The sequence below is a fragment of the Toxorhynchites rutilus genome, chromosome 1, assembly GCF_029784135.1.
Source record: "Toxorhynchites rutilus septentrionalis strain SRP chromosome 1, ASM2978413v1, whole genome shotgun sequence".
Taxonomy (NCBI): domain Eukaryota; kingdom Metazoa; phylum Arthropoda; class Insecta; order Diptera; family Culicidae; genus Toxorhynchites; species Toxorhynchites rutilus.
In genome coordinates, this window is record NC_073744.1 from 182,270,549 (window position 1) to 182,287,983 (window position 17,435).

The 17,435-nt window shown below is 37.3% G+C and overlaps 1 protein-coding gene across 1 annotated transcript; it reads right to left on the bottom strand.

Moving 5' to 3' along the window:
• Window positions 1–270: 270 nt before the first annotated feature.
• LOC129761625 (uncharacterized) lies at window positions 271–16,621 on the bottom strand. The gene is made up of 4 exons (XM_055759361.1): window positions 16,603–16,621; window positions 15,823–16,506; window positions 15,459–15,766; window positions 271–450 (listed from the first exon to the last, which is right to left on the bottom strand). Exons 1-4 carry the CDS (start codon window positions 16,619–16,621, stop codon window positions 271–273), a joined length of 1,191 nt encoding a protein of 396 aa, XP_055615336.1.
• Between the last annotated feature and the right edge of the window lie 814 nt (window positions 16,622–17,435).

A 17,435-nucleotide genomic window follows, 5' to 3' on the forward strand; every position in this document is an offset into this window, starting at 1 on the left:
GCCTGGAAATGGATGTCCGGCTCCCCAGACGTTGACGACCTCAAAATTATAAATAAAGATTTAAGTGATATCTCGGACAACAACAACAAACAAATCAATATAAATGACGAACTGTACCAAGGGGTAGATAATATAACGGATAGCATCAACAAATTGATTATTTCTAACGAAAAAACGAATACAGCAATAGATCTTTTGAACATTATAATGAATTTAGACATTCTAAATGAAGAAATCAGTAACATTCACGATGCAATACTACTAGCAAGACTAGAAATAATAAACAGAAAACTGCTCAACTCTAAAGAGATCGATTTGATAGGTCAGATTCTTAGCAAGCAGGGAATCTCCCCAGTACTTTTGGATGAGGCACTCGGCTTTGCGACCACCACCATTGGAACCAACGGAGAGAACATCTTGTACATCATCAACATCCCCCACTTTGGAAACCTAACGTACCAACATCTTAAAATTGAACCCGTAATATCCAACTCGAAACGCATAAAACTGGATGGCAACGAATACCTCTACGGTGACGATAAACTCTACATTAAAACTGATATTTGTCGTAAATTAGGCAATTGGAGCCTATGTAATCTGTCTGATCTTGAAGATGTCCCAGAAAACAGTTGCATTTTTAACATAATATCTGGCAAAAACAGCAGATGCAATTACGAACAAATTTTACATCATCCAATAGTAACCGAAATGAGTCAAACAACTCTGTTATTGAATGAGGTGAATGACACATTACGAAACACTTGTGGAATATCGAACAGAAACCTAACAGGATCATTTTTGATCACTTATCAGAATTGTTCGGTATCAATAAGAAACTATTCGTTCACAAACCAAGTGATCGAAATAATAAACCAACCGATCTACCTACCCTCTATAGGTTTAGAAATCTCTCAGCACCACATCGATTATCCCATGGATATTCATACATTGAACAAGTTGCACCACAAGAATTTGGAACGTTTGGAAAAGCTGCAATTGACATCGGAGACACATCATTGGACACTCATTGGAGGATTAACCTCCTCATCAACAATAATGCTTCTGTTTACTTTTTATGTCTTATTCAGGATCAGACGTCAGTCAGCTACAGTTATCATAACAGAAACCAGAGCAGACGAACCGGAGATGGCTAGCAACAATAAACCTACTTTTTTATTCCAACCCCAGTCGTTAGGAGTCTGACCATTGACCCTTCGGACCGTTGAACCAGGAGGATCAACACTTAGGAGGAGGGCAGTTACACGCAGATACACATGGCACCAAAGTACACATTTAGTGCTGAGTTAGGCAAGCGCAATCGATCGTCCGATCGACTTGTCGCCAGGTGTAGGTTTTTGTAGAATAAGCATTTTATTGTAAATTCATTTCGAGCAACAAATAAAGTCAGTTCTGATTTAGACTCCCTTGACAGCAGGTGTGATTCCCTTTTTTAAAAAGAAACTCCACCAGCTGAAATTGTAACTTGTATTTTAAATATATTGTTTTATTTTCTTCTCCTACGTGAATATCTACCTATCTACCTGAAAAATGGATTAGTTTACTATTTTCTCTTTATGAATATGTTGATGGTTCTGAAAAGAACCTTTGGTGTTGTGTTTTTGTTATCACTCGATATTCCCATCTTGTTCGGTTGAACCTTCCTGTTTAGCTATTGCGTTTGCCACTCGCCACAGCTTTCACAGTTGGAAAATTTCTTCCCATCCAGCTTGTGACATGTTGTTCAGTAAATTACATTTAATGCGACGTGCTGGAGAAACACTTTGCCACTCACTGAAACTAATTGTTACCTTGATGAGCGCCGAACCGAAGCTGCTCTGTTCTTGATACGGGTTTTCTGATTGTCGTGAGCAGCTTTGCAAGCCAACTCGAGCACTCCGACGGCCGAAACTCTATAATCGCTGTTAGGTATACTGGTGCTCCGGCACCAATCCGTTCGGCCTAGTTACCCTTGCGGAGCAATCAGTGAATGCGACCAACAGAGAACTGGAGACCTGCACGGTTCGAATGAGACTTTGCCTTTCCCTTAACTTGTCCTCCTTTGTTACGTCCACGATGCCGATACCGTACAACCACACGGGTTTACGGTTTGAAAGAAAATAAGATATTTTTTTGGGGTCCGCGTGTTTTATACTCTAGCGGTACACACTCACAGGATAGAGACAAATCGGCAGACTCAGCCAGAGGGGCGAGTCCAACGAGACGAACGAATGAGCGTTAAAAGGGAGCGATGGCAAAAAAATACATTCATTACGATTTGTTCGCTCGTTGGATTCACATGCAGGCTAAAAAGGGTCCTTTTCAGGATCACAAAATTATCTTCAATCTAAAGAGTTTATTGTTTTGTTATCACTCGATATCCCCATCTTGTTCGGCTAAACCTTTCTGTTTAGCGATTGCATTTGCTACTCGCCACAGCTTTCACAGTTGGAACATTTCTTCCCATCCAGCTTGTGACATATTTTACAGTAAATTACATTCAATGGCACGTCGCATTACCACCACTCAGTATCGGATTTGAGGTGACTGTAATTGAACATTTGCGATGACAGTGGTACAGTGTCGACTTTCAATGTGGGGTCATAATTTGGACCCCGAACTCTATGTTTACAAAAATGTCCAAATAAATATGTCGCATTACAGGTCCGTCCAATTAGCTAAATGTCGAGATAAGTGTAAATTACTGTACTTTCAATCTAGGAGCAATTTAAGAATTGGTGAAAATCATTAAGCTCAGAACAACTGCCAAATTCACATACTCATCATATCCTGGCAAACAAATTATGAAAAAATCAATTTGTGTTTTATTATTATTTTGGATATTGTTTTAGAAAGCATTGAACTGTATTTCCTAAACTCTTTTTTGGAAGGTTTAATGGCCCTGAAAAGCGCCTTGTTTTATGGAATGGTTCCAATTTAGAAAACTTAGTACTCGTGGTTTTGAAAAAAAAAAACATTTCGAACGCCCTCGATGCCGCCTTGTTCTGGATTTGCCACCAAAGCAGTTTGTATAAAGAACAAACTTTTTTCTTCTGCTACCTGATGCCGTTTTGCGATTGCGTTTGCCACTCGCCACTCGCTGCAACTGCCCGTTGTTGTCTTGATGTCCACCGAACCGAATGTGGTCTGTTCCGAATGCGGGTTTTCTTATCGTCGCGAACAGTTTTGGCAGCCAACTTGATCACTTCGGCGGCCGAAACTATATAACGCCGACTAGGTGGACTGGTGCACTGGTACTAACGCGCTCGGCCTAGCTACCCTTGCGGGGAACTCCAGATCAACACGGTTCGAGCGGGATTTTGCCTTTCCCTTCACTTTTCCTCCTTTACCATGTCCAGACATGGCTGCTTGGGTTGGTTTGTTGATGTGTTGTGATGCGAACCGATGTGGTGTACGGTTTGAATGAGAATGATCGTTACGGCAGCGGAGCGGGGATTTTTAAGCTGACTGGCTGGCTCGAGAATGACGCATGTGTGAGACGGCGACCAATGTTTCGTTCATTTTTTTTCTTTTTCCTTTCCAATCGTGCTTCATTCTATTTCGCTGCTGCTCTGGTTCCCCGTTTTGGTCGGTATGATTTGAGGAGCACAAAATGGACCAATAAAAAATGGGCACATAGTGCATTTTGACAACGCTTGATATTTCACAATTATTCAATTATTTATCTCATGAAAAATGAAATGTTATTCGTTATGATAGATGCGTAGATATATTTCCTATCAATTGATGCAAAAACCTTTGCGATCTATTGAGAAATGCTCGAGTTATAAGCGTTTCAAATCTTGCATTTTTTCCTACTTGTTCAGTGCCTAGAATTCCATTTCACCCCCTATATCTTCCGGTTAGACGTAGTCCTACGTCAAAAATCAAAATTTGTCGTGCAAATGTCGTGCGGTGCAAATGTTGTAGGGGTTATTGTTCAGCTGGCAACGAACACACACTTGATGGCAAGCATATCGTAATAGGAATTTACCGTCTGGTATCGTGATATAATTGGGCTTTGCACTCCTTCATTTGATACCCATATTGATGGGGTTTAGAGAAAAGATGTAATCCGCCATTTTGTGGTGGCGGCCATTTTGGATTTGCATTTTCATAAAAAACTGTGCATTTTCATAAAAAAACTACTAGTCAATTCCTTTCATTTGATACCCAAATTGATGGGGCTTTGAGAAAATATGTAACGGTCGCCATCTCGGATTTTCAAGATCATGAAATACGCAGTTTTATAATGACTGCAGAGATAGAGGTGTGTTTCAAATTTCAGATCAACCGGTCAGCAGGAAAGAGGTCAAATTTCAATTAATGCGGTACAGCGCCATAGACAAACATGTTACATACAAACATACAAATATGTCACAGCTAAATAAAACCGTTTAAAAACTCCAGCATTCTATCAAATCGAGCGCGATTAGCCACTCATTCATCCGGCGCGATGCTTCCACCGCTTTTAACAAACTTCGATAGGGATTTAAACTCCTGTCTCTCACTCTTGCGGTATCGCATTGCATACATCCCCGGCAAATGCAACGATATCTCTTATGCTGGAAATCAATTTCAAGATAGCGTCTTTCCTGCTTTTTCTCACTTTATATAGCCATATAGCACGATAAATACAATACGGTAGCGACTTATGAGAAAGGCCTTTCAGCCATCTTGGATTTTGTATGTAAACAATCAGCAATATTTTGCAATATTTTTTTTGCTCTTTGTGTATGGAATTGTTTTGGTAGCATTATTTTTTTTTATTAAATCGTTTATTTTTACAGGCATAATTTTTACAGTTACATAACTTTAAAGGAGCCAAACTCTTATCTGTATTGTTACAAGTATATATAAACATTTTTCATTAATTCTAGTGTTAATGAAGTAGAGAACCGATTACTCGCGGTTTGCTCGAGTTTAGAAGGGTGACATTTTTTTCAGGAAAAGTATGTTGACAATGTTCACACTCACATTCATCATACTCAATTCTTAAGCCTATCTTATATCTAATATGTATTTACATTTCACCTTATTCTATTGTTAGTAAGAAGGGATTTGATTTCACACGAAGATCGATAACTTTTAAGAAGACATATACAGGTAAACTTCGATATAACGTACATTTCACTTTCAAAATTGTACGTTGTATCGAATTGTACGTTATATCGAAGCATAATAAAGTACTCACAAACGTAGTCTATAATACATTATTGTGTTGCTGTTTTACTAAAGTTAATGAATAACTTCAATCAGAAGACGAAGCCAGTCTTTCTCATGATGTTTCCCTTCGTACTGTTGATTAAAGCTTAATTCATTTAGAATTCTGAATCACAAAACCAGCTGTATTTCGGGATTGATTGAAGGTACAGAACTTGTTTTAGTATCACAACAATACAGATAATTCATTGTTCTATCAGGAAAAAAATATTGATTTATTTTCCTTTACACTTTGGAAATGTGTATGTTATATCGAGGTAAAATGTATGGGAAATCACGGAAGTTTCCGAATTGGGACTCTAGCATCTTGAACCTAGTCTTGCAATTTATATTTGAACCTCGAAAAGGATCCCCGATCGATGATAATCTGGAATTCCATGGATTTTCTCCTTCATGAACAGATCAAAATGTACAGAGGAATTGATGTAGTATTTTGGTGGCATTAAAAGCATTGAAAAGTGGAAAGGTAAGTCTTTTACGGTTAAAGTATGGTTTGTAATATACTCTATCTTATTATATGTTTCAGCTCAAGAGAATAAATCGACTCTCGGTGTCGGTTGGTGATGGAGATATTTTTCCCGCGTTATGCAGTTAGAGACGTCGGTTAATCGTTCGATAGATTCAAATAATCGAATATCTACAATTTTATTCGAGGAATTTTGTATCGAATAATGAAAAATCAAAATATGAATACATCGGATAATTATCAAAGTAATCGCGATTAATGAAAAAGGGAACCATTTTTTCAAAAAGTTCAGTGCAAAATTTGTTTTTTTTTTCTGTATTATAGTGACTTTCAACGCTTCTGGCTGGTTCGTCACTTTTCCTTCCATTTTGGAAGAATGTCGGGAGTGAGAATTGAACTCGTGATCTTGAGCGTGAGAAGTATGGATGTTACCTCCACGCCAGATCGGCTCCACTGCAAAATTTGTTTAACCTTCCTGTACTTGCGTGCAAAATCATAACAGTCACAGACCGAAAGTTGAACTTCTTCGTGATATTGCTATTGTATATTTTTTAGCTTTATTGGTATTTATTTGAAGAAGAGGGTATAATTGAATGAAAAATGTCCAGAAAAAATGTTTTCTTCTTCTTCATTCAGTTTTAATAGTCATCTAGTTCATGCAGTTGTAGCGTGTTTTTAGATTATTACAGATTACTTTTTTGAAGAGAATAATGTATAACGACTGTCTAGATAGTTACCAGATGATAAGGGTTCTGGAATTTCAAGTTTTCCTATATCTAATATTCTTTGTTTCTGTGTTCTTGGTTAACAAAAACTTAATGCCTGTTTTTTTATGAGCTTGAGCTTGAGCTTGAGCTTGGGTAGACTGTACAATTCGTAGTTGCTCTCCGTGATTGACCTGAACCAACCAAATTGCACAAAGAACACACAGAATGACGCTTGGGACTAGCAAATCATTCTCGTTGTGCAATTTTCGGTGATTCGAGCTTTCAATGATCAATAACGACGCCGGCCACGTCCTTACAGTCACCAGGGGAAGGGTAGGAAAGTTAGTATGATATTCGCCGCCCGAAGGCCAGAAGGGTCGCCTCTATAGCGTGGTTCCCTAGCGTTTATCATGGAAGGGATAGTTTGTTAGTGGGAAGGGGAAATAATCAGGATTCACTGTGGTAAGTGATGTGATTATGCTAACGCAAACTAGAGATCACTTGACGAAACGAAAACTTGAAAACCAAATGCATTTCGTAGCCATGAAGATATTAAAGGGTGACCTGAAAAGGTCTCTGCAAATGGATCATAACTCTGGTAAGTGAATTAATTTTGTAAGCGTGGACCCAATTACTCGTTGAAACGAAAACTCGAACATCAAATGCATTTCGTAGCAGCTGAACGGTAACCTGAAAAGTCTCCTCTGTTCAACGGAGCAAAAACTCGAAAATCAAATGCATTTGAAGATTGAATATATTGAAGGGTCACCTGATAAGGTCTTATCAGACTCGGATCGGACTTAATACTTGTGCCTAGTCGCACGTCATGCTCTTCCATTATAATACACGGAAATCACGGAAGTTTTCCGAATTGGGACTCTAGCATCTTGAACCTAGTCTTGCAATTTATATTTGAACCTCGAAAAGGAAAACTTGATACCTGCGATTTGGATTTGTAATAAAAACTAACAATTTCTCAAGTAATCAGTCGAGCAATTATTAACGAAATCATTGTTCTTATAGTAAGGGTTAGAATGACATAATTGAAGGAAAAGCAACGTCAATCCTCTATTCAAAAAAAAAACCGAAAAGGAGATACATACAAGAAGAACTCACTGACATTCAAGGTGAACTACTAATCCCAAGAAAAAACATGGGTGAGCAAAAGAGACAAATGTAAGTTAATTCAAACTTTTCTCTCGACCTCCGTAACATTCTCATGGTCGAAACGCACACTACATTGAATATTCTTGCATGGAAATCTTATGGCCGCTTGTACATACACATCAAAGTCAACGTCTAGCTAGATTTAAAAGAAAAGAAAATCGATGTTACGTTGACGTCAATGCGCTCTTTACCACGAAGACAATATTAGATATATAAAAACCTCTAAAACTATTGGATCTTCTAAAACTCTAGAATGTCGTTTAGATTGAATGCAACTTCGCGCGAAAATGCGGCTGCACAAATCTCACGCAACTGCGAGAAGTAAACAACGACATAGAACTGCACCGGCGTGGCTACACCGTCCGCTCCGCCTTGCCGTGACCGAAATCGTCTGCCTCGAACAAACAAAACAGCCTGCCTCCATCCGTCAGCTATCGCACATTCAAAATATGCTCTCCGATCCAATCCTCTCACAAAAACTCGACTGTACGTCAACCGACGAAAAGAATCAAACTACCTTGGTCTTCCGAAGCAAACGAGTCCGTTCTGGGAAGCAAGGCAACCACACCAATACAATCACATGTTTGCTGGTCATCCTCCACGATCGCGCAATCGTAATGCCACACTCTCGCACGCAGCCGCACCCGCCATCACCGCAGTCTTCTACTGACTGACACTTTCTCTCTCTCGCACACAACACCGAGAGACTTGAAGCGGATTGCATTTCGGATCGGTTATAAAAATAACAAATTGTTAATAGTACTTAGCTGGGATGTTTCTCGATACAGTTGGATCATTTTGCTGGCAGAATTAGTGGTTAGTGGATTCCATCCTTAATATCACTGCTGTAAAAAACATGCTCTAAAAAGCAAGCTACCACGCATACACACATAACCACGGTACACGAGAGAGTTGAAAAAAAAACAACGCCATAATCCAGTAAAATAACCACAAAACTGATTAACTGAATTTAAACATTTTTTTTCATTACAACACCATTAACACAACGAAACTAGAAACCATTTTCACGATAACTTCCACCAACAAACTATTCCTAGCAGCGAATAGAGCCGAAACAGGTTGAAACGCGCTAAACAAAGAAGAAAAAAAAATCAGACGCGGAGCAAAGAAAAACTCATCCGCACCCGACGAGTGTTCGGTCGAGACTCTCACTTAATGCCTGTTTTTTTATGGGGCATAAAAAGATGACAAAAGGATTTTTAGGAACTTCCTGCGACTTGTTTTATTGTCGATATTGTTCCCGAAGCCCGAAGCTGTAATTGTTAAAAATAACCATAAGCCACCGATTAAATTATAGTTTTCAGTTTACAATTCTTTCACAAGTGTGTATATGTGTGACTATTGTGTTTAGTGAACAACTATACGAATGTCAAACATTTGTACTTTTGCACGTATGAATCTAACGGCAAATTATATATGAATCCGTTCAATTCGGTGACAAAAAGGCCAGAATTCAAATAAGAATAATCCGAAAATGATGTTATGCATTTTATTTAATAAATATTCCACGCCACTGACATTAATTTATACATTTCATTGAACAATATTCTAAAATAGCAAAAAAGTCACTTGTTCAAAAACTTTACTCCTATACTCGTGTCGGTGTCTCAGACTGAAAGTGGTGAAAAAGTTATACACGTCCCCTTCGTACCAACTCATACGATACGCTAAACGATGACGAACAACGAATGACGAAACTAGAGAGAATCGCAATGTCGATGTGTTGATGTTTTCTGAGGAATGAACGAAATATTGATTTCTCGGTCTCAGACCTATGCGCGAGTATAGGAGTGTTAACCGTCGTGGTGTTCGGTCGAAATCCATCGAATATGCCAGTTACGGTTGAAGCATAAAAATGATTCCCTGGTGGTGGAGAAGACTGGGAAGAAGAATTCAGGATCTGCAGGAGTAAAATGCAGACTTGAAGAAGGTAGCCTCAGCTCCCGTTCTAAAATAGTAGTATCCAAATTCAGAGTGCCAAGGAAAATATACTAGTGGTCAATGATTCTATAATTATACTTCTTTTGAACTAGCAGCTATAAGTTCAAAAGAAGTATGATTATGAAATAAATGAAATATTCAAACAAATCAGCTATTTCTGCAACATTCGAAGAATAGGTAATTTTGAACAGAAAAAAAATTATGTTGGTGCATCATTCTCATGGTATGCTCTTTTGACGTGGGACTACGTCTAACCGGAGTATATGGGGGGTAAAATGAAAGCCTAAACAAGGAACATGCAAGAAAAAATGAAAGATTACGAATGCTTAGAACTTGAGCATTTCTTACTGGAACGGAAAGATGTTTGCATCAATTGATAGGGAATATTTCTACGCTTCTATCGCAATTAGTAAAATGTTATTTCTCATTAGATAAACAATTGAATAACTGTAAAATGTTAAGCGTTATCTAAACGTCCTAACTGCCTCGTTTTGATTGGCCCGATTAACGGTTTCCCCAATACAGCCATCAAAACCAAGCAGCCTTGGGAAAATCGGCATTGCAAATACATGGAAGTACGGGGACTTTTGTTCTCACCAAAATGTGTTCCCTAACACAGATTTCCAAACCAAACAGCGTTGGAGAAATCTGCATTGCAAATACACGAAAGTTGGGGGTATTTTTGTTCCGACTGAAATGTGTTTACCTAACACAGACTCCAAAACCAAGATGTCATCATACCAAACGTAAAAGGACTGTCATTAAATTTACTTGTAACGAAGAACACAATCTTGGTAAGCATGGGTAAGTTTATAACAAGTGCGAATCTCATGAAGAGGAAAGTTCCCCGCTTCCATCGTGCCTATCTTATCGGACAGAAATGATTGCTGCTGACAGGGGAGGCGGAGAGTTTTCGATGTCTGTGAACAGGTCGGAGTATGTTAAGGCATATGCTAACCATATTTTGTTTATTTTTAGGTATCAATTCTCGATACGTAAATTATGGCACCCTACAGAGCACAAATAAATAGCTTTACTCTCTTTTTTTCTCCCATCGATGATTGCTTTCAGATCGTACCGAAGTCCCAGACTGCTGCACGAATTGTAATGTATATTGCCCCAGGCTTGGGTTGAAAGAAAAGCTCTTCTGTTGATGAGTGCTATGTGATGCATATGCGGCATATTTCTGCCAAAGGAGAAGCAGCACAGACTTCAAAACCAAGATGTCATCATACTAAATGTACTGTCATTAAATTTATTTGTAACGAAGAACATAATCTATCACAATGCATTAATTGACCTTACATGGCATTATACAACCTTTTTACTCACAAAGCAAATATATTGGATTCAATCCAATTTAGAAATTATTTTATTCTATCAAAAAATTAATCAATACAAACAAATGATTGCTAAGTTAAGGTAGTCCCACGTCAACCTTGCGGTTATATCGTAGATATAACCCACCCATTTTTTTTCAATCGTCCTCAAAAAATCATGAAATGGTAAATTTATCAATATACTGAAATACCATTTCATTCAAAATCCATTATTCTACACCATGTTTATTACAAAATTATGTTTAATGTTACTTTTGAAATTATGCCATCATATTTTGTATCATGAATGTCTGTTCTTTTTGATTACAAGAAACAAATATGCGCTAGTTAACGATTGAACCCTAGACACAACCAGCCCATCGTCAGCATAATCGCGTATCGCATGAGAAGCGATATGAGCCGCCGCAGATAAACAAACATCATTTCTGCTGAGTGGACAACCACCGCGGGACTGTCATCAGTTAGTTTACATATAGCCTGGAGAGATGAAATAAAATAGTCTTAACTTCATCACCGACAAGTGCAGTCGAACTTTTATTTTTAAAAGAAAACCCTAGAAAATATTTAACTCGCTCGATTAATCGAATACTGAAAGACAATTATTCGAATGAATCGAATATTTAAAAATGACCCCACGATTAATCGACAATCGAAAAAACGAAAAATTTAGACATCTCTATTTGCAGTCAAATCTCTTTCCACAGTCCTTTGTATATTTATACCGTTTCCCCTCGCGCAATTATTGACGACACGGTCACACCTTTATTCCACACATCCTGGCCATATATGTAACGTTGTGGCGACCGCCTATGTTTCTTTGCAATCTCTTTTTGACCCCCTCCTCCACCTTGTCCATACGTTTCGTCCATACACGTGGAAGCTTGTAATAAATAACTGTTTGCTGCGGGAGCGCAGACAAAATGTATGAGAAAGTAGGGAATTTTTCATCAATTTGAACTTTATTTGAGCGAAAAAATCGTAATAAGTAGGATATAAACAATTGCTGATGATGTTTCCTATCAATGTGTGCATTTGGAACCAAAATCCATTCATTATTTGAGGAGATATTAGCGTTCAAAAACTGAACACTTTTCCACACCGAAATATTGGAATGGACTCCTATATTGAAAGGTTAGACGTAGTCCTACGTCAAAATTTAAATTTGGAACTTTACTGTTGGTTGCTTCGTGAAATTTCATATCAACAACCGATCTTGTATTGTGGAACATTTTGCACAAGTGTAAGTGTAGAATAGTATATGATATCAGTTGTGTTAAAAATGACTTGAAATATGGAACGATTTATTTCAATTTTCATAAATAAAAACCCAGTGTGTGTTCCCGCTCGAGACCTGGTTTAAGTTAACCGTTTTCTTGTGTTCATTTTTACCCAAGGAAAGTTCATACAAAGAGAAAAATTGAAAAAGTGAAGGAATCTTCGATGTTTTTACTGATGAGAAAATTGATAATTGTGTTCGATATTCATATCTCATTCCACTTCGGCATCTTCTATCGTGATACGCACCATCCAATGACTAATTACCATCCTTCTGTCATCATTACTCGGTTGTAAACACTGGTGGAGTAAACAAACAACCAAATAAAACGGCTCTTTATCAAAGAGTTTTATGATGTGATCCCTCAAAACGTCAAAAAACTTTAGCGTTCGAGTCAGGGATGCCAAATGTAAAGAAATGTCTCAATTGAATAAAGTGGGTGAATGAGTTCTCGCAGCAATGGGCATGTGTGTGTATGTGTGGATCGTTAACAGATTATCGCTCGTCAGAGATCTTTGTGGACTAATCGTTAATGTGGAGATTTGCGGAAATTTAGAACTTCTACTCACGAAAAGGACATCTAAAGGACTCGGAAATTTTCGGAAACAAAAAACAGCAGTAAGGCGAAATGAATAAAATAAAAAAAAACTCTTTTAGACTGTCATTTCAAGCATCACATACTTCCGAAATTATCTTAGCTTTGGATGCTTTCGAGATTCTAAAAAAATATCGACAATAATCTGAACGATATTTCAGAAGAAAGACACATCTATGTCATTTCTAATTTCACGCTTGCAGGTTAGCATCCCTCATCAGTGTATTTGTGTTTGGCGTTGTATTTTCGGTGTAATTAAATCCAACAGTGTTTCCACTTGTTCAGGTGTTATTCTCAATACTGCTCTGTACTCTCGAGGATCATCGTCGGAGAGTTCCTTCAATGTTGTATTTGTTGCTCCTTTTCTTTGCATCCAACTCCTGGCCCAAATCCTTTGCCTCTCTGCTTTTTTCAGGTAGTACCTTCAGTTCGAAGAAATTCAGCTCAAATTATTTTTATACACGGTAAGCGCGTATTTCGCGATAAAATTGTGTAATGATGAATGCAACTGAAAAACCAGAAACGAAAACTGCCAATGAAGAAGACGATTTCGGATCAATCATCTGTCAAATTCGGACCTGATTGCTTCCCGTGCCCGTGCTGTAGTCAAGTATGGAAAAATTCATTCACTCATTTCTCCACACCTGATTATAAATCACACTTGTATCTGCTTGGAATAATCATGGCGAAGAGAATGCAGCAAACAATCGTGATATCGCACGATGATTTTTTTTTCACTATCCGACCATCTACAATCGGAACTGAGAGTGAACGTAACAAAACAAAGAATGGAAAACAACATTCGATGCATGAATGCTCCTTTGGAAGGATCGCTCGAAACAAAATAACGATTGATTCAAAATAGGCTCAATCTGCGTTCATGTATTATTTTATTTTCCCTTCTACTCTCTTCCTTGTTAGCATTCAAGCCTTGTATCTCCATCAGCATTATATATCAGCCATTCCATGCCAAAACGATATAGCAGATTTTCGTGGAAGTTTGGTTCTTTATCACAAAATATCAGACCCGTATTTTTTTAATTTTTTCATAAGGGTGTCCATTTCAATTTAGGGTGGTCCGAAAAATCTAAATTTTCCCCTTTTTTAGAAAAATGACTTTTATCAAAAATTCATATCTTTTGAACTACTAAATCGATTCGGTTGATTGACATATCAAATTAAACCAGCTAGCCAGTCTTTTTTGAAAAATATGCTACAGCTGCAAAAATAATGAATTGTATCTTCGTATGATTATTGATTATATTTGGTTTTATAGTTTTCATGGTCTCGGGATCAAGGGCGCTGTAATTTTTTAGATTTTTTCTTAAAAGCTGAGGAAATTTCACATAATATATTCAAAAATCAGAGATGTGTTCTTTTTCGTTTTTGAATTATGATTTCTCAAAGCTAATCGATAGTAAAATAAATCAGTTTCCTCCTTTTTTCCAAAAATGACGTTTTCAAAAAATCATAACTTTTGAACTACTGAACCGATTCAGATAATCGACATTTTAAATTAAATTCAATGAGCTAGTTCTCTTTGAAAAAATATCACGTTTGTAGAAAAATGAAATTCTATTCACACAGAGGAATATCGAACGAGGACTAAAAACATGTTAATTTAAAAAAATCATAACTCCAAAACGAAAAATAATATATCTCTGATTTTTGGATGTTTTGTAAAAAATATTAAAAAATATAGCACCCTTGGTCCCGAAACCATGTAAACTCCATTTTTTTTGCAAGTGTCATTGCAGCACCCCTTTACAAATAGATTTAATGAGATAATCTAACCAGAATATAGGGAAGAATCCAATAAGGATTCTCAAATAAGAATGTCAGAATCTGAAACGTCTAAAACTGAAACGTGCATTTTATCAAATATTTTACATAAAATAATAACTAGGAATTTCCTATGGAATGCAGTATATAATATTCCTATATTACGTACTGTTTTCTTCAACGTATTTCAATAGACAACGGAAATTGTCTCAAAAGAAATAAAATAGAATGGAAATTGACTAATAACGGAACAAATAGATCATTGTATATGATTTCAATCGTTTATTTTATCTGAGCATCAATTCAGGTAATACATTATAAATATATAGTAATGTTTTAGGTAACTAAGCTAAAGATTTATATTAGCTTGCAATCCGATGTCATTGCTCAACATTTCAGCAACTTTAGGAAGTAGATCTGAGTTGAGTTTCAACACAAGCAAACTTTCCACTGAATTTTCACTTAATCGCGTTCGATGGTCTGTGAGGATTAGTTTTAGGCCACTAAAAGCCCTCTCAACCTGAGTAGAAGGGGCTGCTAAAACTACCATCGCTAAACGGTACAGTATCGGTGAAGTTATTTTCTGCGATTCCCAATACTTAAGTAAATCGAATTGAGCATTTGGATCAGCATGTATTGTGGACTGAATTATTGGTACTTTCTCCCGTATCTCCCAGTTCTTTGATTTGAGAAAGTACTGATTCGTCGATAGAGTGTGATAGTCCCATCGGAATATTCTCTTCTTCAAAAAATGACGAGATATATATATCCAAATCGTCCTGCGGCTCACTAGCTGGAGTCTGCTCTGTTCTTATACCTTCGATGTCATTGAGTCGATGATGCAAGTTGAGGAGAAATGTCTGTGAAATTAGGAAGCTAATACATTTTAACTTTTTTCTTATCAAATAATCGTTATTCATCAAATGACGAAAACACTTCTTACCTGAACTTTCGCTTTGTCCTTCGTAGATATACGCCTTGCACCCAAAAAATTATATCTAGGGTCTAAGTACATGCATGCTTTGAACTGCAATGTACTAACCAGTTTTTGAGCTCGTGTTTTGAAAGTCTCTAACAATTGTACGGCGAGCTCGTTGGCTTTTAATTTATCTAGGTTTGCTTGGGACTGTAGCCAATACGTGTAAAATTCAGACAATGCACAATGTACTTTTTGCAGTTTAAGCGTAAGTATGAAAGCAGGTTCAAAGGCTTCACAAAACTTCTCGATGAATGGCCAGTGTTGAGTAAGATCTACAAAATGTAAATGGTATACAAAATGAAAATATTTGGAAATAATACGATTTCACCTGTTTCGGGAAAACTTGTCTTCAACAAATTGAAAAATTGCCGTTGTTTAAGTAGGGATGCCACCATTAGATACTTTCCATTCCATCTTGTATCATTGGCGATAGGAGGTAGATGAGCATCGTGAGTTTTGAAACATTTATGATATTTACGGTTTCGCAGCTTTACAACTATGCCTTGGATCTTCGCGATACGTTCTTTGTATGGACGTATGACATCCCACACAGCCAATTGAGCCGTGTGCGCCGCACATCGCGTACTATCAAGTATTCCCTCGAATTCATAGTCGTCGTTTTCTTCGCCTGGTGCAACAAATCGTGTCTCTTCTCGGGTTTTATCAAAAAAATCGTTTGCAGGTAATGCAATATTGGATGGAGTACAAAACTGATACTTAGATACAGCTTCGTTGTCGTCGTCGTCATCCGTGTCATTACAAGTATCATCAGCATGCTCGAAAATGCCACAAGCTTCTTCATTAGCAAGGAGCAAATTAATTGGTGGGCAGTTATTTAAATTAGGTTTCTCTAACATTTTCTTCAACAATCCAACTGTCGCCACCATATTGCTACCATTATCGTGGGCGACAGAATAAATTTGGTTCAATTCAACACCATATTGGTTGAGCACATACTCTAATGTTTCTGTTAGATTTTCCTTCGTCTGTCGACAATGCATTTCCTTTAGGGCTGAAAAAAATTAATTGCAGAGAAAAATAAGTTGAAATAGTTGAGAAAAAATGCTTTCAAAATTTGATGAAGTGTCTACAGACGGTTTAAACTCACCAAGATTTCGAAATAACATTTCGCCATTGTGATAGTACTGCGCATTAAAACCAAATATTTGGCGATTTTTACGTGAAGCGCTGTCAATTTTGAGGCTTATTAATTTTGTTTCCATTTCTTTCTTAACAAAAAAACGCATCAGAATAGCAGCTTTATCAACCAAGTCTGAGATTGTCTTCCTGTTAATGTGAAGACCTGCAGCTACGTACTGTGACTCAAGAAGAGTTTTGTATGAACCTTTTTCAAAAAAATTATATGACATATGACTTTCAGTTAACAGTTGCATGGTTCCCAATATCGGTTTGCCTTTGTCTGTTTCCACTAATAGTTTTTTAGGTTTTTTTGTTGACTGTCGATGAATCAGAATCAACAGCTTCAAACGATAGCAACCCCAACCTATCATAAACACTTGGATGTTTGTTTTTAATATGCCGCTTGAAGTTCCCATAATTCAACACTTTTTGCTCATAAATGCATTTGTTATCGGCAATGCAAATGAATCTACCTTCCCGCACACCAATAACTTGGGTTAATACTGTCTTTTGCGTTGGCTTAGATCGTTTCATACTATAAACAAAAACATTTCATTACAATAGTGAACAGGAAACAACTCGATTTCAATTACCTGCCTGTATTTTACTGCCGCGATCGATGCTCCGATGATTGCTATTTGAGTGAAAAACAAACGATTTTGCATGTACGATAATTGAATGTAAACTGTATCACAGAGACACTGGCTGGCTCAAGCAAAAGTTTCCAATCTAATTCTCTCACCATCTAACGTCACTCCGAGAGGCAAATGAGAGAATGCAAAATTCCCTGAGAATAGATGA

Excerpts from the sequence above, each read along its gene's own strand:
- LOC129761625 (XM_055759361.1), bottom strand. Across the intron at positions 15,767-15,822 it reads GACAAGTTTTCCCGAAACAG|ATCTTACTCAACACTGGCCA; the intron begins GTGAAATCGTAT and ends TACATTTTGTAG. Across the intron at positions 451-15,458 it reads AGGACAAAGCGAAAGTTCAG|GTTTCCAAAGTGGGGGATGT; the intron begins GTAAGAAGTGTT and ends TTGGTACGTTAG.